Source organism: Drosophila mojavensis, unplaced genomic scaffold (genome assembly GCF_018153725.1).
Source record: "Drosophila mojavensis isolate 15081-1352.22 unplaced genomic scaffold, ASM1815372v1 contig_136, whole genome shotgun sequence".
In the NCBI taxonomy this organism is placed as follows: domain Eukaryota; kingdom Metazoa; phylum Arthropoda; class Insecta; order Diptera; family Drosophilidae; genus Drosophila; species Drosophila mojavensis.
In genome coordinates this window covers 13,321,655-13,343,291 of record NW_025318667.1, presented here as the reverse complement: position 1 = coordinate 13,343,291, position 21,637 = coordinate 13,321,655, and the positions used below count along the sequence as shown (strand labels likewise).

The 21,637-nt window shown below is 38.7% G+C and overlaps 5 protein-coding genes across 6 annotated transcripts; 3 read left to right on the top strand and 2 right to left on the bottom strand.

The window, feature by feature from the left end:
• Positions 1-149: 149 nt before the first annotated feature.
• Positions 150-11,227, top strand: LOC6583747 (alanine aminotransferase 1). The gene is made up of 8 exons (XM_002009376.4): positions 150-309; positions 489-606; positions 3,186-3,576; positions 3,790-3,922; positions 8,591-8,680; positions 8,769-9,031; positions 9,536-10,359; positions 10,429-11,227. Exons 3-8 carry the CDS (start codon positions 3,257-3,259, stop codon positions 10,575-10,577), a joined length of 1,779 nt encoding a protein of 592 aa, XP_002009412.4. The 5' UTR covers positions 150-309; positions 489-606; positions 3,186-3,256; the 3' UTR covers positions 10,578-11,227.
• A 1,087-nt stretch (positions 11,228-12,314) lies between these two features.
• LOC6583746 (RNA-binding protein 1) lies at positions 12,315-17,289 on the bottom strand. 2 transcript variants are annotated; one of them, XM_032731988.2, is made up of 2 exons: positions 16,744-17,289; positions 12,315-16,056 (listed from the first exon to the last, which is right to left on the bottom strand). In XM_032731988.2, exons 1-2 carry the CDS (start codon positions 17,109-17,111, stop codon positions 15,771-15,773), a joined length of 654 nt encoding a protein of 217 aa, XP_032587879.1. In that variant the 5' UTR covers positions 17,112-17,289; the 3' UTR covers positions 12,315-15,770. The 2 variants fall into 2 exon arrangements, with proteins under 2 accessions (XP_032587879.1, XP_002009411.1); XM_002009375.4 differs by having other exon boundaries at positions 12,315-12,492; positions 16,744-17,279.
• Positions 17,290-17,397: 108 nt separating this feature from the next.
• On the top strand, positions 17,398-18,206 carry LOC6583745 (mitochondrial import inner membrane translocase subunit Tim9). The gene is made up of 3 exons (XM_002009374.4): positions 17,398-17,559; positions 17,707-17,802; positions 17,865-18,206. The coding sequence occupies exons 1-3, from the start codon at positions 17,500-17,502 to the stop codon at positions 17,994-17,996; spliced, it is 288 nt and encodes a 95-aa protein (XP_002009410.1). The 5' UTR covers positions 17,398-17,499; the 3' UTR covers positions 17,997-18,206.
• Positions 18,207-18,381: 175 nt separating this feature from the next.
• LOC6583744 (protein yippee) lies at positions 18,382-19,749 on the bottom strand. The gene is made up of 4 exons (XM_002009373.4): positions 19,538-19,749; positions 19,205-19,433; positions 18,973-19,132; positions 18,382-18,904 (listed from the first exon to the last, which is right to left on the bottom strand). Exons 2-4 carry the CDS (start codon positions 19,320-19,322, stop codon positions 18,817-18,819), a joined length of 366 nt encoding a protein of 121 aa, XP_002009409.1. The 5' UTR covers positions 19,323-19,433; positions 19,538-19,749; the 3' UTR covers positions 18,382-18,816.
• A 242-nt stretch (positions 19,750-19,991) lies between these two features.
• LOC6583743 (mpv17-like protein 2) lies at positions 19,992-21,086 on the top strand. Its single transcript, XM_032731987.2, has one exon. It carries the CDS (start codon positions 20,285-20,287, stop codon positions 20,999-21,001), a length of 717 nt encoding a protein of 238 aa, XP_032587878.1. The 5' UTR covers positions 19,992-20,284; the 3' UTR covers positions 21,002-21,086.
• The last annotated feature ends 551 nt before the right edge of the window (positions 21,087-21,637 follow it).

Here is a 21,637-nt window from a genome sequence, read left to right as displayed (position 1 = left end):
ATGGATGAGCGATATGGGAAACAACAATTATCGATAGCCCACGGGTGTTGGGAAAGTAAGAAAGCGCTGTTTAGCAGCACTGTCAGAGGAGGCGGCGAGCTGATTGTTAAGTTATCGAAATATTGTCGTTCCTGGCAACCAACAGCTGTTCCCATTTCATTGTCAAAATTCAAAACATTGGAGCACACTGGCGCTATTTGGTTCGGCTTCCCACATACATGCACACACACTCACACACACACAGAGAGACGCGCACACACACGGGCACCTTGGAGAATTTATTTATGAAATCTTATTAGTGTATGTGGGGTATGTACACACAGAAATATGCGCAGATAAGTTTATTAATAATTTTTTTCGCTTGCATATATGCAAACACAAACGCACACATATACATGTGTGTACATATGTGTATGTAATCAATTTGATTTCTCGCTTGAACCAAACGCGAAAATCACAACAAACAAACGGATTAAAATCAACGCCAGTTGACAACCGTACAGCAGCAGCAGCAGCAGCAGCGTACAGCGTACAGCAGCGGCAGCCGTGTTTGCTACCAATTAGATAATCAACTGCTGACCGACATACTATTTCCAATTGGACCAGGTGCGTATATCCAACTGCAAAAAGTGCAAAAATCGATTTTATCAAAAGTGCACGCTATGCCAACTGCTCTTGATCTAATTACACAGATACACTCACGCCAGTCAAACACAAAAACACACAGACACACACATGCAAGTACATGCACACGTATACAGACGCGAAAAGTAAATAATTTATAACAAAAAGGTCTTGAGGTTAAGTGCGAGAACGGTAAATAGTCATAAATTATAGCCTTTGATTCAATTTGCCGTTTTGCGTGCCGCCTCCAATTGGATTGCGTGCGAAACACCGCAATTCTCACCAATTTTCCCAATCGGCAGAGCGGCTAAACAAAAGCAACAGCTGGATTCCAATTAGGTTAGCTGATGTGTCAATTGGCTTGGCGCCACTTTTCTTTTGTTGCACCTGCGTTTATTAATTTTTTTGTTTGTTTATTTATATTTTTTCTGTTACTTGCGGCTTAATTAAATACAATTCATATCTTATCTGCACAAGGTCAAATACCGAATGCCGAATGCCATTTGCATAGTTGGACTCTTCCCACTGGAATATTGCAATTGGAGCAGCTGCTCTCATTGCATAACCAGATATCGCTAGTCCAATCAGATTACATTTAATATTCTATTGATTTCATGCATGTGCAGAACAATGGAGCTCAGTGGAGACATATGCTGGGCTATAAATATATGCGATAGCATTGTTGACGCGCCCTTTTAGCACCTGAACGCAGGTGCTAACTGATGGTTTTGATAACAGCATATTGATTATATTAATTTTGCTTTTTTCTATTTTTTTTTATTTCTTCTATTTTATGTTGATTTATACACTCTTATAGTGCATATGTCCGTATATACACTGCGACTAAAAAGCAAAATTAACAAAGTTTGCAATACAAAATGTAACAGCTTAAAGCTCGGCTTAATGCATAATTCCTAATATTTTTAAGAAAAGCTCAAGTAGACTACTTAAGCATTCATCGATCCTAATTTGTTGGTTTATTTAAAGCTTAATAATACGCTAATTTTAAAACCCGACTTAAGTTTTAAGCTCTGCTTTTTTCTATCGAGTCTATTCTAGGTTATATATCAGTAAAAAAGTAAACCCAATTCAGCTCTCTTCCCTTAAACCGAGCTTTAATAAGCCCTTACACCCATAAAGGCTTGCTTTGCTTATTTTCAGTTTCCAAATATTAATTTATTGTAGTTTGATAGTATTTATAAGCGCAATCTAAGCAACTTTAGGAAGCTTCTAAAGCACTCAAAAGCTCATCGTAAAGTTGCTTATTCATTTTATTTATTTTAGAATACTATACCAACAAAAGAGCCAAAAAGTTGATGGCATTTCTTTTTGGTAAAGCTTTTTCGCATCTCTTTTTAGTTGTGTATAGATAATATTTCATATATACACACATACATAAATGTGGATATAGATATTCATATATTATGCATTATTTATACCTGTAATTGTATTGTTTTTTTCATGATCTTTTTGGCAAACACTTTCATAGCACAGTCTCAATTGCGCAATTGTGAATCCAAAGTGCAAAATTATTGCCAACAAGGCCTTGTTCTATATATACATATATACACAAGTATATAGTCTAATATATTTGTTTATACAAATATAGCAAATCTATAACATAAGCTCGGATCTGTTTGGACTTAGGCTAAGACGTCACTGATAAGACGTGTTTTTGTTGTCTGTCAGACTGAAAGTCAAAAGTCCATGAAATTTTGATAGCGCCACTTATAGCGTGTGTTTACATATATAGCCCACCATAGACCCATTAAATCTTATGCATAATCCAAGTGCTATCTAAATGGGGCCAAGCAAAAGCCACCGTCATGCAAGAAAATAACAAACAAAATCATAAAACTTTTTAAATTGGCTAAGATGAAGGAAAGATTCCTTGAAGATAGTCGCAAAATAAAATTCAAATTTGTCAACGATCGTCATTATCGATTACTATCGATAGCTTGTCAAACAAAAGAAACTGCAGTGTGACCATGCGAACCAATAAACGAAATGCTCAATGTCCGTTAGAAAGCTCAAAAGGATTTGCCTAGCTCTTATACTTATAAAAATAAAATTTATAATTAGCTTTTATCAGAAACGACTGTGTCTTGGCAACAGAACCAGTTAATTGTTTTTTTTTCTCTCTATATAATTGAATTGTAGCCGCTACGGTTGGGGGTATACGTGTGTGTGTGTGTGTATCGATGCCATAAATTTATTTTGGTTAGCTTATCGCGTTTGATAGCACACAAAGATACGAACAAGCAACCATAAATATATATATATACACATACATACATCTGTGTGTTTATATATTTTACCAATGGCAAGGTTAATGTCAATACCAATGCCAAACCAAGTTTTCAAACTCTTATAAATCGAGTTTAAGCGTACGCTCTTATACACACAGCAAACGCGCATTTAAGACGAGTCGAGCGTATATGTGTGTACTTGGTGGTGGTGCTTTTTCGCCTTTTCGCTTTTTGCACTGGACTTTTGTGTTCAAACCATTTTATGTATCTCACTTAACGACAGGCACTCTCTTTTGCTGTTTCTCTTTCTAGAATTGTGTGTGTGCGTTTGTTTTTACAGTAATTAAATTCGAAGTAGCCAGGAGAAATTAACCGTGAGGAAAATGAGTCGCCAACTATTAAGGAATCCGTCAACGCTACAGCGTGCTGCCACTGCAGTTGTGACATCGGGGCTGCCGCATCTGGAGCATAGCAGTGGTCGCATCTGTCAGCTGCAGCAACAATGTAAACTGCCGTCGAGCGTTGCCATTCGACGCTGGAAATCGCTGCTACATAACAATAACAGCGCTCAAAAGCCAGCGACAGCAGCTACAGCCACAACGGCGTCGACGACGGCAACGACAGCGACAGCGACGCGACGCTGCAGTCAAGCTGAAGCATTGAACGCGCGTGGTAGCCATTCACCGTTTAACGCTCCTGTTCGGTTAGTAGTCCCCAAAAATTTATTCTTTGCTCGTTGTTTCGTCTTTTTTTTTCTTTCTTTTTTACGTGGTTTTCGATTTTGTTTTGTTTATTTTCAATATATTTTTGTAGTGCCAACCGGAGGCAAAGCCGAACGAGTTTGCATTTGACATTAAGCTGTGAACTTTAATTTTTGATTTCCTTTTCCCGTTTATTCCGCCCTTTTTCTATATAGCAACATGTCCACCGCTAGCAATGAGAAGGTCCTCTCCATGGGCAACATCAATGCCAACTATAAGGCCATGGAGTATGCGGTTCGTGGACCGATCGTTATACGCGCCGGAGAAATTGAAAAGGAACTGTTGAAGGTAAGTGCGCTTCACCCTTTCCAGTTTGCTGGAAAGCTGCTCTCTGAATGTACATTGCGTGCTTACACACACGCCATCTACCGAGCGCGACGATGTACCGTCGCGGTTATTGTTGTTGTTTTTTTTTTAAGTGTGCTTTGGTGTTATTTTCTCTCACTACGTTTCGCACTTATAAATTGTTTGCATTTGGCGCAATTGTTATCCCTTCATTTGAGTGCTGGCTTTGCGAATGTGAGTGGGAAAAAATGTGTTTGGAATTTGTATAAGACCATGTGGAAAATGTAAATTTAAAACTTTCAATTATCTTTTAACTCTTTCTTGTCATTTATTAAACTTGAAGGTTAATTTAATTCCATTCTCATACTTATAGAACAGTTAGAGCAATTACACACTATGTTCGAAGCATCTACGGTATATTTATCGGTAATTTTGAAGCTTATCTTGAATTTGATAAGCTCTATTGCCTTAACAATTGAACATCATCATGTTCATAAAATTATTTTTATGAAACTATTTACCATCGGCAGCTGGCTCTAATTATTGTTTCATCATTGATTCATTATCATTCCATCATTCCCATCTTTATTCCAGCACTTGTAATTGGGGTCACATTTTTTCAATTATCTGCTTTTAAATTTCAATTTGGTTCGGCTTAAGCTATAAATACGCACCACATACGCTTATTGCTATGCGCTCTCTCACTCTCCTCTCACTTTCTACTCCTCTTCACTTCTTTTAATTTTTCGTTCTGCCCACCCAGTGCCCAATTTTGTGAAAGTCAAGTTCAGTGAACGTCCTTCAAAACACCGGCAGCATCAGCCAGCGCTACTGGGGCTTTCTTTTCGCTTATATAAGTTGAGCAAGGGTGGGTTTGGGAGTGTTGTGGGGCTTTTGGGATGGCTGATATGGATGCTGTTTGCCAATTGCATGGGGCGTTGTTATCAAACAAACAAATGGCAACAAACATGCGCATGAGCTTTGACTTCACAGCTACAGTGGGCACCCGAAAAAAGGGTCTTTTCGAAATTATATGATTAGAAATTAAGTGATTAGGCAAGTTTATATTTACTACATATGTATGTATGTAAATACGTGTATATGTACGTATACATATGTAAATAAGTGTGTAAATAATAGAAGACATAATAGAAGACACCCACCCACACATTTTCGTATTGTCATATTTTTGTTCGACTTTGTTGTTATATTCCAGCGCAACGCAAAATAAATTCTCTTCGAATTTGATGAGCTAAAACTAACAATGCGCTTTACCCCCACCTCGTCTTCCCCAACATGTCCCGTTGTGCACGCTAAACTGCAGCAGTTAATACTTACATACATATATGTATGTATATGTATGTGCCTACATGAACGTAATTAAATGTATGTGCGTGCGTGTCTGTATGCCACCATGTCTCTTCCATTGTTTAGCTTACGTTCTTTCTCATTTCAACTTTTTACATTTTGTTCTGTCTGTTGCTGCTCTCTACTGTTGCTGCTACTCTCTACTGTTGCTACTATTGCTTTGCTTCCCCTTCCTTTGCATCCACTTGGTTCACTTCCTCATTCGCATCACTTGCTCTTTCATGCATAATTTTATTTCTCTTCTACACGGTGGCATTTGCTGCTGTTGTTGTTTTTGCGTTTTATCAAACTCGTTCAGCCGGCTCTGCGCTGCTTATGATAAACACGCACTTCCAACAATTTGACAACTTGCCAAATAGGCAATCCAAGCGTCTGTCAATAGAAAATGCTTGACATTGTTATAATACACACATGCATATGTACATACATATATATAGGGAGACATGCCTACATACATACATACGTAAACTTTTGATCTCTTATAGTGGCGTGTACACACATACATATGTGCATATGTATGTATTGGAATTATTTTGAATGTTGAAATGAAGCGTAGTTGCAGATAAGACGAGCCGCCAAAAATGTATAAACGTGAAGTATTGCTGTAATACATTAACATAATGTTACTCTGTTAAGTTGCAAATCATCTATGATATGGGCTGCCTGTTATTGATATATGCAAGTGAGCTTAACAGTTGTTTTTCTTAACGTTTTTAAGCAACATCATGTTTGATTGATGTGCTTAGGCTTTCTGCGTAATGTTAATACGCTGTAAATTTGCTTCAAGGGTTTTCGTATAAGAATGTACTTAAAGTATTCCCATATTCGTTTTTCGCTCATTAAATTTGATATTAGTTTTTTATTGGGTTTAGCTTATTGACTTTGATTTGACCCACAGCCCACGCTCACTATCTCTCAATTACTCTGCCAGTTTCGCTCTCTTCGATCTCAGCCTGCCCTCTTTTTCTGATTTGCTTCGAACAGTGATAAATGCCTCGATTGCCATATTAGCAAATGAACGTTAACAAATTGAACTAAGTGCGGAGCACTCACACACGCATACACACACACGCACACACACACACACACACGCGTAGCTCGCTATGCACCTGTACACACCTTTATTGTTTGGTTAAGAGATGTGTATGTATGTATGTGTATGTGTATGTGTATAAAACAGGCACTAGATGAAAAAGTTTTTGCAATCTTAGGTATATAAGAATATATACAGAATTAACAATTGAAATATAAGTATATATATTAGTAGCATGCAGAATGAGCTTGAAAATAATTCATTAATATTAATCCGCTAAGTAGTAAATTAAAGTTTATAACATATTTATATATACATGCATATGTATATTGTTCATTCATCATACCACATATGAACTCTTACGATATAAGATATCTTGAACAATGATGAATTGAATTTTTGTTTATATCACTAAATTTTTAACTATATGTATACATACATATGTGTATGAAAAATAAAGCATATATCTTGAGAGACAGTCACAAATATGCAAATATATATAATATATAAAAGCTTATAGAATTTTATAAATAAAAAGCAAAAGCTTATGGACCATATTATTTACTTGCATGTTTTTCTGAAAGCCTTTTAAGCAAAGACTTATCAAAATCGCAGTATTATAACTCAAATACATACATATGTCTATGGGGGAGGGTATACAAAAGTCGACTTGAACATAGCTAACATTGCTCACTCACTATCTCTATCTCTCTCTCTCTCTCTCCCTCTTTCTGCCGCCTGTTGTTAACTTCGCTAACATTCTGTTGATTTCTATTGTGGTGCTTGCGGGCGTTACATTGCCCATCATTGGCTTTACGCTCTTTCCACACTTGTTGTTGCATTTGTGCAGTTATAGCAGCTATGTGTGTGCGTGTGTGTGTGTGTGTATGTGTGTATGCATGACTTAATTTGTGGTTCGTGATTTGCCAGGCATTCTGTTCTCTGCTCAGTTCTGCTTGTATTTTTCATTCAAATAATAAATTACTCATACGACTTGCTGTACAGCACCAACCCCAACCCCAACCCCCAAACCCCTGCCCGCTGTGGTGACCCGCAGTCCCCTCAAATCGCACAGTTTGGGTAATGTAAGCCCCCACTTGCACTCGAATTACTTATTGGCATGCACACATACATACATACAATATAATATATATACTATATTTAGTATATGCACTTGCATTGTCAACTACTTGACGCCTCCGACCAGCCCTTCTGTCTCTCCCTCTCTCTCTCTCTCTCTCTCTCTCTCTCTCTCTCTCTCTCTCTCTCTCTCTCTCTCCCCTTTCTCTCCAGTTTACATTTCAAATGGCAATTAAGTCTCACATTCAATTAAGAGGTATATGTTTTTACTTCACTTTAGCAGATGAACTAAATTGTACGTATGCTCGCTCATAAAGTGAAGCGAGTATATTGGACTTTCGTTGAGCTTTTATAAATGTGTAACTAATGTTTTTATAGCAAGAAGTAATTGGATTTTCTGATTCTGGTTTTATAGCACGAGATTAATTGAAATTTTTATAAGTCTAAATTTGTCTTTTAAGCAAAGTTTCGCTAGCTTTACACATCTAATTTCTAATTTAAAGAAATCATATTTAAGCTGGTCTTTAGATATCACTTTATAGTAAAGAATGTATTCATATTCGACTTTATGGCAACAACCTTCCTTGTGCTTCAGATATAAAACTTCATTTTATAGTAAGAACTACATCGCAATTATCCTTTGATCAACTTTAAGCTCGTCTTATAGCAAAAGTGGGCAACAGTCTATTTAATCTTTATAGTAAACATATCAAAGTTGTTTTTATAGCAAGAAATTATTAGCAATTTTCTCCCTTTCTCACTCACGCATACTCTCTCTCTTTCTCTCTCTCTCTCACTTGAGGCTTAAGTTTCGCTTTATTGAATTATGGTTCACACATTGGAACTGGTTCGCTTCGTGGCCATAATTATGTTTAATTTTATGGCCGAGCTAGTTTTGGGTATTAGATTTAATTGAATACGAAATTGTGATTAGCCGTAATTGTTTGATTGCCGCCTTTGCTAATGAGCCAACTAATTTGGCCAAAACAGAGCGAGTCGGAATAGAAAAAAAATAAACAAACTGCATATCTTGATTAACATATTCGATTCGCACGACGGCGCATTAAAATCATATTAGAGCCTCATTCCAATCGGGCGACTGGGCTCTAATCATATTAATACGTACCAATTATTATTTAGTTATTTAATTATTATTATTATATTCTGTATTTTATTTCTTGCGCTTGCAGGGTGTTCAGAAGCCATTCGACCGGGTCATCCGGGCCAACATTGGCGATTGCCATGCGATGGGCCAAAAGCCTTTGACCTACTTAAGGCAGGTGAGTGAAAGAGCTAGCTATATGTGTATATATATATATATATAGGCCTTTAGACAGTACAGTAATCACTCGCTTTGCTTTGCTATAGCTGATGGCTTTGACCATGGAACCGCGTCTGTTGAACTCCCCCGAATATCCGGACGACATCAAGAAGCGCGCTTGTGATCTGCTCGCCGCCTGTTCGGGTGGTTCGATGGGTTCCTATACCGATTCAGCTGGCTTGGAGTTTGTACGTCGTCAGGTCGCCGCCTTCCTAGAGAAGCGTGACAATGGCGTGCCCGCCGATTATCAGAATATTTATTTGACCGGTGGTGCGTCGCCGGGCATTAAGAGCATTCTGGCTCTGCTCAAGTGAGTATACGCAAAGGAACTGGAACTAGTTCAATTACTAGCAAACTGACAGTTATAGGATGTAGCTAATTAGTATTATTGAAGTATTTCTAATAGTTCATAAACTAAATTCTAGCTACTAGTCAGCTTTGAACTGGAACGAAGAAATAGTTCTTTTGATTCAAAACTGAATAGATAGTGCTACCATTGGTTTATCAAGTTAGTTTTGTCTATAGAAAGCATCATCTAATATTTGTTCAAATTTTGAACTAGTTCTTTGGTAGCCTTTAAAAGAACTTGCTCTTAAGCAGTTTCAATTAAGTAAAGTGGGATCAAACTGTGCTTATGAACAACCTATTTCAAATTATTTAAATGTTGTTCAATCGATTATGTGCGATCTGTTAATCATCCTAGTTTTGGTTCACGATTATTGAGCCATTGAACTAGTAAATTCTAGCATCTCAATTAGAGTTATATCCGTTGCAACCCGACATAACTGTAATCAATTTCTTTTATTGAATACAGCTGCCCGGTTGGCGGTCTGCCGCCCGGCATTATGGTGCCCATACCACAGTATCCACTGTACTCGGCGACCATCACAGAGCTGGGCATGTGCCGTGTGGATTATTTCTTGGACGAGGCCAGATGCTGGGGACTCGATCGCAAGGAGCTGCAGCGAGCGTACGAGGAATCGAAGAAGAAGTGCAGCCCGCGTGTGCTGGTTGTCATCAATCCGGGCAATCCCACCGGACAGGTGCTCACCCGCGAGAATATCGTCGAGATTATCAAGTTTGCATATGAAAACAAGCTTGTGATCCTGGCCGATGAGGTGTACCAGGCGAACGTGTATGACAAGAACTCCAAGTTCTACTCGTTCAAGCAGGTCATGAACGAGATGGGCGGACCGCATCGCCAGCAGGAGTTGGTCAGCTTCCTGTCCGTTTCGAAGGGCTACCTCGGCGAGTGCGGCATACGCGGCGGCTACATGGAGGTGCTGAACTTGTGCCCCGAAGTCAAGGCGGTGCTCACCAAATCGATTACGGCCCAGCTCTGCAGCACCACCGCCGGTCAGGTGGCAATCAGTGCGCTCGTGAATCCACCCACTCCCGGGGAGCCATCGTATGAGCTCTTCGAAAAGGAGAAATCCGAGGTATTGAATGCGCTCAAAGAGCGTGCCGAATTGGTCTACAAAACGCTGAGCAGCTTCGAAGGCTACACGGTGAATCCGGTGCAGGGCGCCATGTATGTGTTCCCCAAGATTGAGATACCACCCAAGGCTGTCGAGGCGGCCAAGGCTAAGAACATGCTGCCGGATGTTTTCTACGCATTCGAGCTGCTCGAGACGACAGGTGAGTAATCCACAATGAATATCATAGAAGAGCTCCATATAACCCATCTCTCTCTCTCTCTCTTGGCAGGTATTTGCATTGTGCCTGGCAGCGGATTTGGCCAGTTGCCCGGCACCTATCACTTCCGTAGTACCATTTTACCACAGACGAATGTATTGAAGGAAATGATGGAGAAATTCCGCGTATTCCACGCCGAGTTCATGAAGAAGTATAAGTAGATTGCGTACACTCGAGTCATTAACCAAAAAACAAATTTTTTTTTTTTTTTAATTTTGAAAATTACGAGTAATAAAACTTAGTGAAAATCAAATCCCATTTATGTAATATCGTGGATCTGATATACGTTTTTGAATTTCGAGACAAATGTTTATCTATATGTAGATATATACCTATGTATATTGGCCATATGTTTATGGTTTGTTTTGTTTTTTGTTTTTTTTTTAAGAATTGAGGCACATTACAAAATTTGACAATAATATTTGTTCAATTGTTTGCTTTGTTGCATTCAATATGATATTGTTAGTAATATATATACATATATATTAATCAGATGTGGATATACATACGTACATATATACAAGCTAAATATCCCGACTAAATGTTATCTATTGTGTTATTGTTGATCAATTATTATTATGAATAATATTATATATATACAGATATACAAATACAATTGGCATTCAGAATTCGAAATTGGTTTGATGGAAATTTCATCGCACCCAAAAGTATGCAATTTTTTACTTGTAAATGACCTCTGATTCATTGTCATAGCCCATACTCTTTAATCCCAAATACTATCTATATTCATTAATCAATCTACAATATATCAATATATAGTTAAGTTGCTAAAATATATGTATATAAAATATTAAGTCTCTTTCACTGCTTTAAAGACTTCAACTTTCCGCTGCCTTCTGCTCTTCTATATGTATACTGCGTTTAGCTGATCCACTATGATAGCATATCCATTATCAATTTTATAGTTTACGGAAGTTTTCAGTTTAATTTGTGGCAGATTTTTGTTAAATCTAAATTTATTCCTCATTCTATTGCATTCTACAGCTCTTCAAGTTGAGCTGGTTTAGATGCGCTGACAATCCCCATGGATTGTTTCTGCATTGTTCCTATATAGAGCTTGTAGATCTATCTAATACATTGACGTATACAGTCTCTATATAAGTCTGTGAAGTGGAATATGGAGGGCTTATGTAGTGGTTAGTTAGCTCTTCATTGGATTATTAAAGAGCTTATATTGTAGTTAGAAAACTCTACAATACTTACGCTTCATATGTTAAGTTTCAATTAAAAATCATGTTTTCTCGCACTTGTTTTCTTTTTTTTCTTCTTTTTATTATGTTCACCTTAAATCGTCTTAATTCATTTTTTTACAATTTGTGAAAGAAAAGAAAATATATATATGTATATATATATTTATATACTTGAAAATAATAGATTTAAAGAAACATTCACAAAATACTCGTACCTTCCGCTCTCCCATGTGGTGGTTGACGAAGTGGGTGTATTCCAAGTGTTTTATATATGTGTGTGTGTGTGGGTGAGTGTCTGTGTAGTTGTAGATGCAGTTGTCTCCCGCTTGTTTCCTCTCTTTAATCTCTAAGCACTTACTAGCTAAATACGCAGCAACAAACTGGTTCTCGAATTTATTTAAATATATTTTATAATTTCATATTTATTATTTATTTATATATTTTACTTCTTTTGTTATTTTGTAACTCTTTGCTTATTTGGTATTTCTTTTGTTTTGTTTTTCTTAATATTTTCTATTTTTTTTTTTTTTTTTTTTTGTTTGCTTTGAGTGTAGCTGTCGAAATTTACGATTCTACTTTTATATAGAAACAAAAAAAAAACTCACTACGATAGGACAATTTTTAGTAGACACTTGTGTCTGTCTGTGTGTGTGTGTGTGCGTATGCATGTGTGTCAATATGTGTGTGTGTGTGTGTGTGTGTCTGTTCCTGCTGATCTGTTCCTAATGTTGTTGTTGCTGCTGCATTTGTTGTTGCTGGGTTGGCTGGCACCTTCACCTAGTGGCGATCCCTCGAGTCCGAACGGCTGCGTCGATCACGTGAGAAGCTGCGACTGCGGGTGCGAGAGCGTCTGGGTGAGCGTGACCTGTAAGTAGATTGGTGTTTGTGGTGGGTGGGCGCGATTGGAATGGATGGGATGGGATGGAGTTTAATTTGTTGCAGGATGACGGATACGATGTTTTTTTTTTAATATGATTTCAGACAGACACACGGCAGGAGCGCATGAGTGAGAGTGAGTGATAAGATACAGAGAGCGAGAAGAAGCGCGAGCGAGAGAGAAAAGAGAAGAGCGAGAAAGAGAGAGAGAAAAATACAAATTAAATAGTTTTTTTTTTTTTAAATAAGCAATTTGAGACATCAAATTTGGTATTTGGTTGTCATTTCATTTTATAAAAAATGTTGAAAAACTGAGCCTCCATTTCTCAGTTTATGGGTTTGTTCTCATTTAATATATATATATTTTTTTACTGATATTCTATGGAGAAGCTCTGAGAGGAGTTGGTGGTTGGTTGATTGGTTGGTTGGTTGGTTGGTCTTGGTGGTTGCTTTTCGTGATGCTCTCGCAGTTTGTCTGTTGGCTGTGGCGCTGCGTTGAGCTGAGCTGAGAGAGATACATATACATATACACATATACATATACATATATATATGTATATAGAGAGAGAGGGAGATAAAGAGAGAGAATGCTACTTTCGGCAGGGGGGCATTTGGCTGGTCTCTTTTCCTCTTTTGGTGGTAAAAAAAAAAAACATAACCAAAAACAAAAACAAACAACATACATTAACGTAGTAGTAGCTGTGGTGGTGTTGGGTGAGTTCAGTGTTGGATGAGCATAGCAGACTGAGAGAAGAATGTTGTACTAGTTGCTGTTGTTCTTGTTGATGTTGTTGTTGCTGTTGTCGCTGTAGTTGCAACACTCGATTGTTGTTACTGTAATAGGTGCTCAAGTGTATTGATGCTCTAGTTACTGCTGCTGCAGCTGTTGCTTACACTAATACACATACACACACATTCACACACGCACGCACGCATGCACATACACAGAGACAAGAGAGAGAGGAGCTGAGAAAAGGGGGGATAGCCTGAGGTAAGTTCCTTCACATTTGTTACTGCATTCGCGCATGTGTGTGTGTGTGACTTTGGCTGTTTGCGTGTGTATGTGTGTTAAGGAACAACAACAATGTACACAAACAAACAATATAAACAATAACGATAAACGATCCAAAATGAAAAGAAAACGATAGAAAATACTGTTAACAACGGCTCAGCCGAAGACTAAATACCTTTGCTGACAGCTGACATCGGCAAATGCTTAAGGATCTGCATACAGTGAACACACAACAATTGGAACTGATTCGAATTCGAATTTACAATGAAATTTGTGAGAATCAAATAATTACAAATCATAACATTCCAATATGCGAGGCTTCACTGTATCGATAGTCTATGCACTGTGTGGGTTAGCCTGCTCATCGCTTCCTTATTAAACTGATGATATAGTGATACGATCCAACCAACTTCAACATATATGCTGACTGCAGCAATTAGCAGCATCTATGCCAAGTTTCATTAAGATTGATTCACTGGATGATGAGTTCATATAGGCCAGAAACGGAAATGTTGAACGCACGGAAGGACACCAGGTCACAAATCAACTTAGCATATGCATTCTACTCGTTGCGGCAAGGGTATTATACAGCAATGTTAATAACGAAAAAAGTTCTAAAAAAAATTAAAAGTTAAAATTTGATAGCATTTCTTTTAGCTAAAAATAATTTTTGGTAGCAATTTTACATACGCTTTTTTTTTAGATTTTTGAATTTTTTTTTTTTTTTTTGGTAGTTGCTTTACGTGATAATTCGGAGGTGGTGGTTGGTGGTTGTTGTTGTTCTTGTTGTTGGTGATTATTGGTGGTTGTTGTTGTAGTTGTTGTTGTTGCAGGAGGAGTTGTTGCAGTTGCAGTTGAAGCTGAAGTTGTGAAGAAGCGCAGCGCAGCTGAATTTGAAGATTCATAGACATTTCTTTTTTTTTCTGTGATGCAGAGATGCTCGGCGCAGGGTATTTGCTTTTTAATTTGTAGGGGGTGGAAGGTATATGGGGGGTGGGGGGTATGGCCAACCCGGTAGGGGTGCAAGAACTGAAATGAGCTACGAAGCTAGAGCAACAACAAATTAAATAAAAGATGATTAACAAAAAGAGAGCCCTAAGTTGTTGCATGTTGTTGAAGTAGCTGTTGTTGTTGTTGTTGTTGTAGTACTTGTTGGTTGGCTGTTCTTGAAGTTGTTGTTGTTGTACTTGTTGGTTGGCTGTTGTAGCTGTTGTTGGTGGCAGGCTGGCTTCTAGATGAGCATAAGATGATTCTTACATATATATATATATACATTCATTGATCAACAAATATATATATTTTATATATCTTATATATACAGATATACTGTGGGGGACAGAAGCAGACCCGTTGAGGCTGAGAAGCGTTGCAGAAGACGCGTGTAGGACTGCAAGTTGAAGTTGAGTCTAGAGTTGTTGTCTACGGTTGTTGGCTGTTGCAAAGCGCTGATTGGTTGATTGGCTGACTGGTTGATTGATTGGCTGATTGATTGGTTGGTTGGTTGGTTGATTGATTGATTGATTGGTTGATTGATTGGTTGTTGGTGTAATTGGAGTTAGATTTGATTGCTGGCTGGGTCAGTAGTTGCACTTGCTTGTTGTTGTTGGTTGGTTGGTTGGTTGCTGTTGTAGTTGTTGGTTGTGGTGGTGGTGGTGTTGTTGATAAGTGTTGTTAATATATGTGAGAGAGCATAAGTCGTTGTTGTTCTTGTTGGTACGAAAGTAGAAGCATTTTATGATGAGCTATGAAGACTGTTGTTGTTGCTTATTGGTGAAGTTGCGACGACAGCTGCAGTCAAAAGCCGTTGATTGATCGTTTGATTGACCGACTGATTGACTGGCCCCACAATTGCGCTTTGCTGCCACGTCGCACTTGGTGATTTGTGTGTGTTTGTGAATGTGAGAGCATGTTGTTTATGTTCTCGTTTATGGGTGTGTGATGAGTTAGAGAGAGAGAAGAGAGAGAGAGAGAGAGAGAGATAGATAGAGAAAGAGAGAGTTGTGTGAATTATGTTGTGTTGTGTGGTGTCGCAGTTGATGCTGATGCAGGTTGTAGCTGTTGCTGCTGATGGTGGATGGTGATTGGACTGCCCCTTCAGCTGACAAATAGATGCGTACGTTAAGTACAAAGATTTTGTAGAGAGCTTGCGAAGAAGAGCATGTGTTCTTGTTGCTATTGTTGTGATGTGTTGCTGTCGCTGTTGTAGTTATTGTTGTTGTTGGTGGTGTTGTTGTTTTTCTTGTTATTTTTTGCAGTCAGCGGAATATATCGTATTTGTTGAAATCGACAATTATCATAAAGCTGCACAATTTGGTTGGGCGTGTTGTTGTTGTTGGTGTTGGTGAAATGTGTGTAAGAGGAGGAGCAGGAGCTGTTTTTCTTGTTGTTGTTGTAGTTATGAGACGTGAAGTTGTTCTTGTTGTTGTAGTAGTTGTACTTGTTGAAGGAAGAGGAGGAGTAGTAGAAGTTCTAGTAGTAGTAGTAGTAGTAGTAGCTGTTGTTGTTGTTCTTGTTGTGCTTGTAGTAGAAGAAGACTTTATCCTGCAAAATGATTGTGAAACCACATTAAAACTGAGCCTCAATCGTTGATGAATTGTTTTTAATTGGTTTGTTCTATTTTTACTGGTGTACTTGTTTAATTTAAATTTAATTATATGCGATACTTCTAAGTGTTTCACTAAAACACAACAAATCTTTGTACAACGGCGAGGCCGCATTTGAATAACAAGCGGGCAAACGGGTCAAACGGGTGTGGATGAAACCTTCAATCAAGTACTTAAAGGATTTTAACGTAATGCGAATTAGCTATCGACTGTTAAGCTGTGCGTCCACCAACCCTGGTTTATCGATTATTGATATTCGGACTTTTGAAACTCTCGCGTGGTGCACACAATTGATGCGCACGACACTGTAAATCTGTGTCTGTGTGTGTGTATGCCGTGTGTATGTGTGTTCATGTGTGCGCTGTGCTCACTTTTACAACCGGTACTGCAATATTTCTTGTATGTATACGCACATTGGCGCGGGCCCGTTTTCATTTACGTCTTTTTTTTTTTCGCTTGCCCCAAATCGATTTTTCATACTTGTCTGTTTTTTTTCGCCAACTCATATGCAATGCGCAACACAAATAAATATATACGTATATACATGGTATATACAAAGAGTCTTAAATGTACATATATATATAACAAATTAAGATGCAAGGGGAAGAAAGGGGATTGCACTCACCTATAACGTCCGCCAGCGTCACCAGCACGAGCAGCTGCACCGCCGCCACCTCCACTGCCACTGCGTCCGCCGCGTCGGCCACCGCCGCCTCCACCGCCGCGTCCTTCACGTGAACGGCCTGAAGACATTTCGACGCGTATGCGTGTGCCACAGCAGCGTGTGCCATCAAGTCCTCGTGTCGCATCCTCTGCATCGCGACGATCTTCGAATTCGACGAAGGCGAAGCCAGGAGGATTGCGTGCTACCCACACATTACGCAGGGGTCCATATTTACTGAACGCGTTCTCAATCTCATATTTGGAGGCCGAGGAGCCAAGATTGCCCACGTAGACTTTGCAGGCCAAGTCCCATTCACGATAGCGGGGCATAGTGTATATTTATGTATATGTTAATATTTTTGAAATTTTATACAAATTTCTTTATGCCAGCGATTAATTGCGTCGCTAGGTATACACAATTTATATATGTACTATATATACTTCTTTTCCCAGGCAGCAGGCAAGCACAACCACGCTTACGTAGAGAGAAAATTAATTTGTGATTGTGGTAAAAAAAATACAATTTCAAGATGGCAGCCTACTTCCTATCGATGTATCGTATACTAGTAAGAGAACGATAGCAGGATACTATCGATTTGACAGCAACCCTGCTGATGTGACAGTGCCGCACAGCTGAGCTCTCTCACTGCTATTATTTAATCGCCCAACATTTCGTTGATTCCTCACCAAAAACTTAAATAAAACAACAAAGTACAAAATGGCTAAAAGCCCCGAAACTGTGTCTTTAGATCAGCTGGACAAGGATCAAATGAAAACAGTAAGTAACCAGCTGCATTTGATTGATAAACATGCTGCCAATGTGATGCAATGTGCAATCGAATAAGCCGCCCGCTTGAATCTGATTTGTTGACCTGTAACTGAACAACGTGCACATGTATATATGTATGCATATGTATATATATAGTTTTCAGATTTTCTGATGTCGTACAACAAACTATCCGAAATGTGCTTTACGGACTGTGTGCGCGATTTCACATCCCGTGATGTCAAGGACTCTGAGGTGAGTCAATTAAATCTAAAGCCCAATGGATCAAAGGAGCTCAAACGTTTCTGATTTTATAGGAGAAATGTTCACTGAATTGTATGGAAAAGTATTTGAAGATGAATCAACGTGTCTCCCAGCGCTTCCAAGAATTCCAAATGATTGCCAACGAAAATGCTTTAGCCATGGCCCAAAAAACCAATAAACTATAGAGGAAGAATCATGAGGAAGCTGCACAGTTCGAGTTACTAAGTAGTTGAGTTAACAACAGACGAAATCCCAGCCCAGAGCTACAATAGCACAAATGCATTTCTATTTTGCATTTGTATGGCCCCTAGCAACTAGCAATTAAATAAATACAAAAATAGAAAACACAAAATTGGGTTCAGAGAAACTCTTTCGAGTCCTCTTCAAAAAGTTAACTCTTAACTGGTATTTATTTATTCAGCTGAGGACAACATATTCATCTATGTATATCTGTTCTGCTCTTATACACACATTCAATACATATTTTCTCCCTCCTTCCTCCCTCCCTTCTAATCTTTAAGCGAATTTGTGGCATTTGGTTTTCTTGTTGATTTATATATAGATAAGAGATAAGAGATCTGTTATTTTATTTAATTATGTAAAAAGAGTTAAAAGACACAGCAAATTCTTATGTTATAAAAAAAAAAATGAAAGGAGAGCAAATGAAGGAATATAGGGATAGACAAGGGCTGCGAGATTTGTTTTTGTTGTTGTTTTGATTTATCATTTCAGCCTCTTAACATAATTAATTTTTAAATGTGCGGCAAAAGCTTAATGTGCTAGTGCCTTAAATCTAGGTTTAAGTAACGCTGACAGGGGCTTCATGTTCCACAAATGATTTATACCGATCTATGATATGATCTTTTTAAAATCATTTAACCTACATTCTTATATACATACATGATATATGTATAGATGAAGCCAACGCCTGTCGGCTAAATTAAATACTTAAAGGCTACACAAATGTATTGTATCCTGTTGAGCTATTCAGCTAGACTCATTTGTTCAGTGACTGGTGCCGCCTGCCTCGGATGGAAAGCCCTCTGCCTCATTGATTAGAGCATATTCGAGAATGACGCGGCCCTCTTTATACCTGTCAAGGAGACAACATGAACGATCATCAAAACAAATACATAGCGGGCTAAATTTGATGGATTTTACTTTTGCGTCTCCTCGGTGGCAAATTCATACATCCAGCCAAGCTTTGCACCGCAATTCTTGCACATTACATCGCGCACCATATGTCGACCAGTGAGCATCACGCGCTCCTGAATGGCACTGAAAGTCAGGTTGACAACGCGCTTGAATAAATAAGCGCGACCTGCAGAAGCATAAAAGTATCAAATATAACAGGGGGAACACGGGAGTATAAGAATGTGATTGGATCTCCTACCTGTGGCGCCTGTGAATCGTGTGCTAATCAATTGGCTGCGATTCGTTAAGTTCGTATGACATTGGGCGCAATTGAAGAGCTTTAGCCCACCCAAATGCTCCAGAAAGATGCGACCCATAATTTGCCTTTGACAAATTGCTCGTTTACCTGTCTTTAATTACACAGCCTCTGTGTGTGAGTGAGTCCGTGTGTGTGTGTGTGTGTGCGTACTTTTCTTTGTTTGTTGACGCTGTGTGTAGAAATTGTTGTTATACAAAATGAGTTATTACTAAATATTTTGCTAATGTGCAAATCTTTTTTTTTTTGTTATTTTCTGCTAATTGCAAAACTTACAGCTGTTTGACCTTTTCTGCGCCGAACGCACAAAATACCAATATAAATGCTAAAGTTAGCAGGTCCTGTAGCACAATTGAGCGTCGTTAGATATGGCTTAGACTATAACACGCTAATTGCGACGCCTGACAATAAAAATCCAAAAAAAGGAAAATAAAGAAAACAGCGTAGCAATAACAATGCAACGCTTGCTAGGGCTGACGCACAGCTATCGTATATAAATATCGATAGTGGAATAATAGCTGATTATTTAAAGTCAATTATTAAAAGCTCAATCTAAGACTGGGCGCACTTAGAATTAGGCAGAGCATTTATAATTAAACCTTTAAATTGCTTAAAAGCTGTTTATGGTGCTGATCGATTATAATTGATTATGCCATCGTATATATACCATACTCGATAGTGCTGGTATTTTTGCAGCCCTGGTAAACAGCTGTTCACTACACGTGATTGTGCAATTGTTGATGCTGGTGTTGTTGTTGTTGCTGTAAGCGGCAGCCAGCACACGCTGCTCCTAAATAATTTTGTAAATAAATTGTATTATCAAAAATTCGAGTATGATGTGCAAACGATTTTACAAAATTCAAAAATAAAAAACAACTTTCTTGGCCCCCAATCCTAACAATATGGAATCCCAAGACTAATTGCGTTTGAGGAGACCATGCTAAATTTCAGACTTCAAGCAATTTGCTGTTGACAACAATTTGTATATAACGGTATAAATAAAGGAAAAAGGAAAAGAAAAATATGCAACTCCCGCGTCGAAAACTGCGCATACTGCTCACCCTCGGTAAATATACCATATATCGTCATGCGACAACCGGCGCTGGATCTGGGGCTAGTGTTGGCACTGGCCGGACTGTAGCGCTGCAAAAGATGCGTGAATGGCATCGCAATGCGTTCAGCAATAAGTTTTTGCTTTTCACCAATGTGGGCATCTCGTTAACGCTCAGCTCCTTAGGCGATGTACTCGAACAGCAGCTGGAGCTGTACAACAAAGAGATTGAGGAATACAGCAGCATACGTACTCGTCACATGGCAACCAGCGGCGTGGCCGTTGGCATCATTTGCCACTATTGGTATCAGCTGCTGGACAAGTATCTTCCGGGCCGAAGTATGCGTGTGGTGGCCAAAAAGATTGTGTTGGATCAATTGATATGCTCACCATTGTACATCTCAGCGTTCTTTGTGACACTTGGCATACTGGAAAAGAAGGAGGCGCACGAGGTGTGGGAGGAGATCAAGGAGAAGGCCTGGAAGCTGTATGCAGCTGAATGGACCGTTTGGCCGGTGGCACAATTTGTTAACTTCTACTGGATACCCACACATTATCGCATTTTCTACGATAATGTCATTAGTCTTGGCTATGATGTATTCACATCAAAGGTGAAACATTCGCCTTCCACACATATGCCATCACCAGCCGCCCCGTCTGTGAAAATGTTGAAGACGCAACAGGCTTAACTTAGTTAATACTTTAGTTTATTGCCTTTTATGCCTCTATTTCTCTATCTTATTCTTTAATAAATTCAGATATGTATATATTGTATATACGCATGAGTTAGTAAGTTAACTGTTTTGCTCTCTACTCTCTTGTCTCTCTACTCTGTCTGTCTGTGCGGCTGTCTGCCTGTCTGTTAACTAATCCATCAAAAAGTCGGCGTGCAACTTTCAATATTTGTTTGATGCAATTGCAAGTTGCAACCGGTTCCTCATGACACGCCCAGACGCCTTAATTGATGCTGATGAATTGAGCACAATGACCGCCTGTGCCGAAAAAAATTTATCTATTGCAATTAAATTCTTGTTTGGCAATTCAGCAATCAGCTAAGGAACCTTTTTCACAGCTTTAGATGTGCATGTTAATGACGCAGATGAAACGCGCACGTTTGCTGATAACTGTCTGTGGCTGGCTAGCTAGCAACACGCCATGCCACGCCCTATTTATATTAAAATATACATATATGTATACATATATATATTTATATATATTCATATGCAAATATACTTATGTGTATGATAAGCGCCCATCAGTTGCTAGCTAATTAAAAAAGATTAGACTGAGTTAAACAAGTTTGTAACTGCCGCATCCCATTTGAA

What these genes read in the sequence shown, in the direction of transcription:
- LOC6583747 (XM_002009376.4), top strand. Translation starts at nt 3,257, where the DNA reads ATGAGTCGCCAACTATTAAGGAATCCGTCAACGCTACAGCGTGCTGCC. An exon ending in CTTTGACCTACTTAAGGCAG is followed by an intron (nt 8,681 to 8,768) that starts GTGAGTGAAAGA and finishes GCTTTGCTATAG; the next exon opens with CTGATGGCTTTGACCATGGA. An exon ending in AGCATTCTGGCTCTGCTCAA is followed by an intron (nt 9,032 to 9,535) that starts GTGAGTATACGC and finishes TATTGAATACAG; the next exon opens with CTGCCCGGTTGGCGGTCTGC.
- LOC6583746 (XM_032731988.2), bottom strand. Translation starts at nt 17,111, where the DNA reads ATGCCCCGCTATCGTGAATGGGACTTGGCCTGCAAAGTCTACGTGGGC. An exon ending in GACGCTGGCGGACGTTATAG is followed by an intron (nt 16,057 to 16,743) that starts GTGAGTGCAATC and finishes ATCATTTTGCAG; the next exon opens with GATAAAGTCTTCTTCTACTA.
- LOC6583745 (XM_002009374.4), top strand. Translation starts at nt 17,500, where the DNA reads ATGGCTAAAAGCCCCGAAACTGTGTCTTTAGATCAGCTGGACAAGGAT. An exon ending in ACAAGGATCAAATGAAAACA is followed by an intron (nt 17,560 to 17,706) that starts GTAAGTAACCAG and finishes GTATATATATAG; the next exon opens with TTTTCAGATTTTCTGATGTC. An exon ending in GTGATGTCAAGGACTCTGAG is followed by an intron (nt 17,803 to 17,864) that starts GTGAGTCAATTA and finishes CTGATTTTATAG; the next exon opens with GAGAAATGTTCACTGAATTG.
- LOC6583744 (XM_002009373.4), bottom strand. Translation starts at nt 19,322, where the DNA reads ATGGGTCGCATCTTTCTGGAGCATTTGGGTGGGCTAAAGCTCTTCAAT. An exon ending in ACGATTCACAGGCGCCACAG is followed by an intron (nt 19,133 to 19,204) that starts GTAGGAGATCCA and finishes ATGCTTCTGCAG; the next exon opens with GTCGCGCTTATTTATTCAAG. An exon ending in GCCACCGAGGAGACGCAAAA is followed by an intron (nt 18,905 to 18,972) that starts GTAAAATCCATC and finishes TCTCCTTGACAG; the next exon opens with GTATAAAGAGGGCCGCGTCA.
- LOC6583743 (XM_032731987.2), top strand. Translation starts at nt 20,285, where the DNA reads ATGCAACTCCCGCGTCGAAAACTGCGCATACTGCTCACCCTCGGTAAA.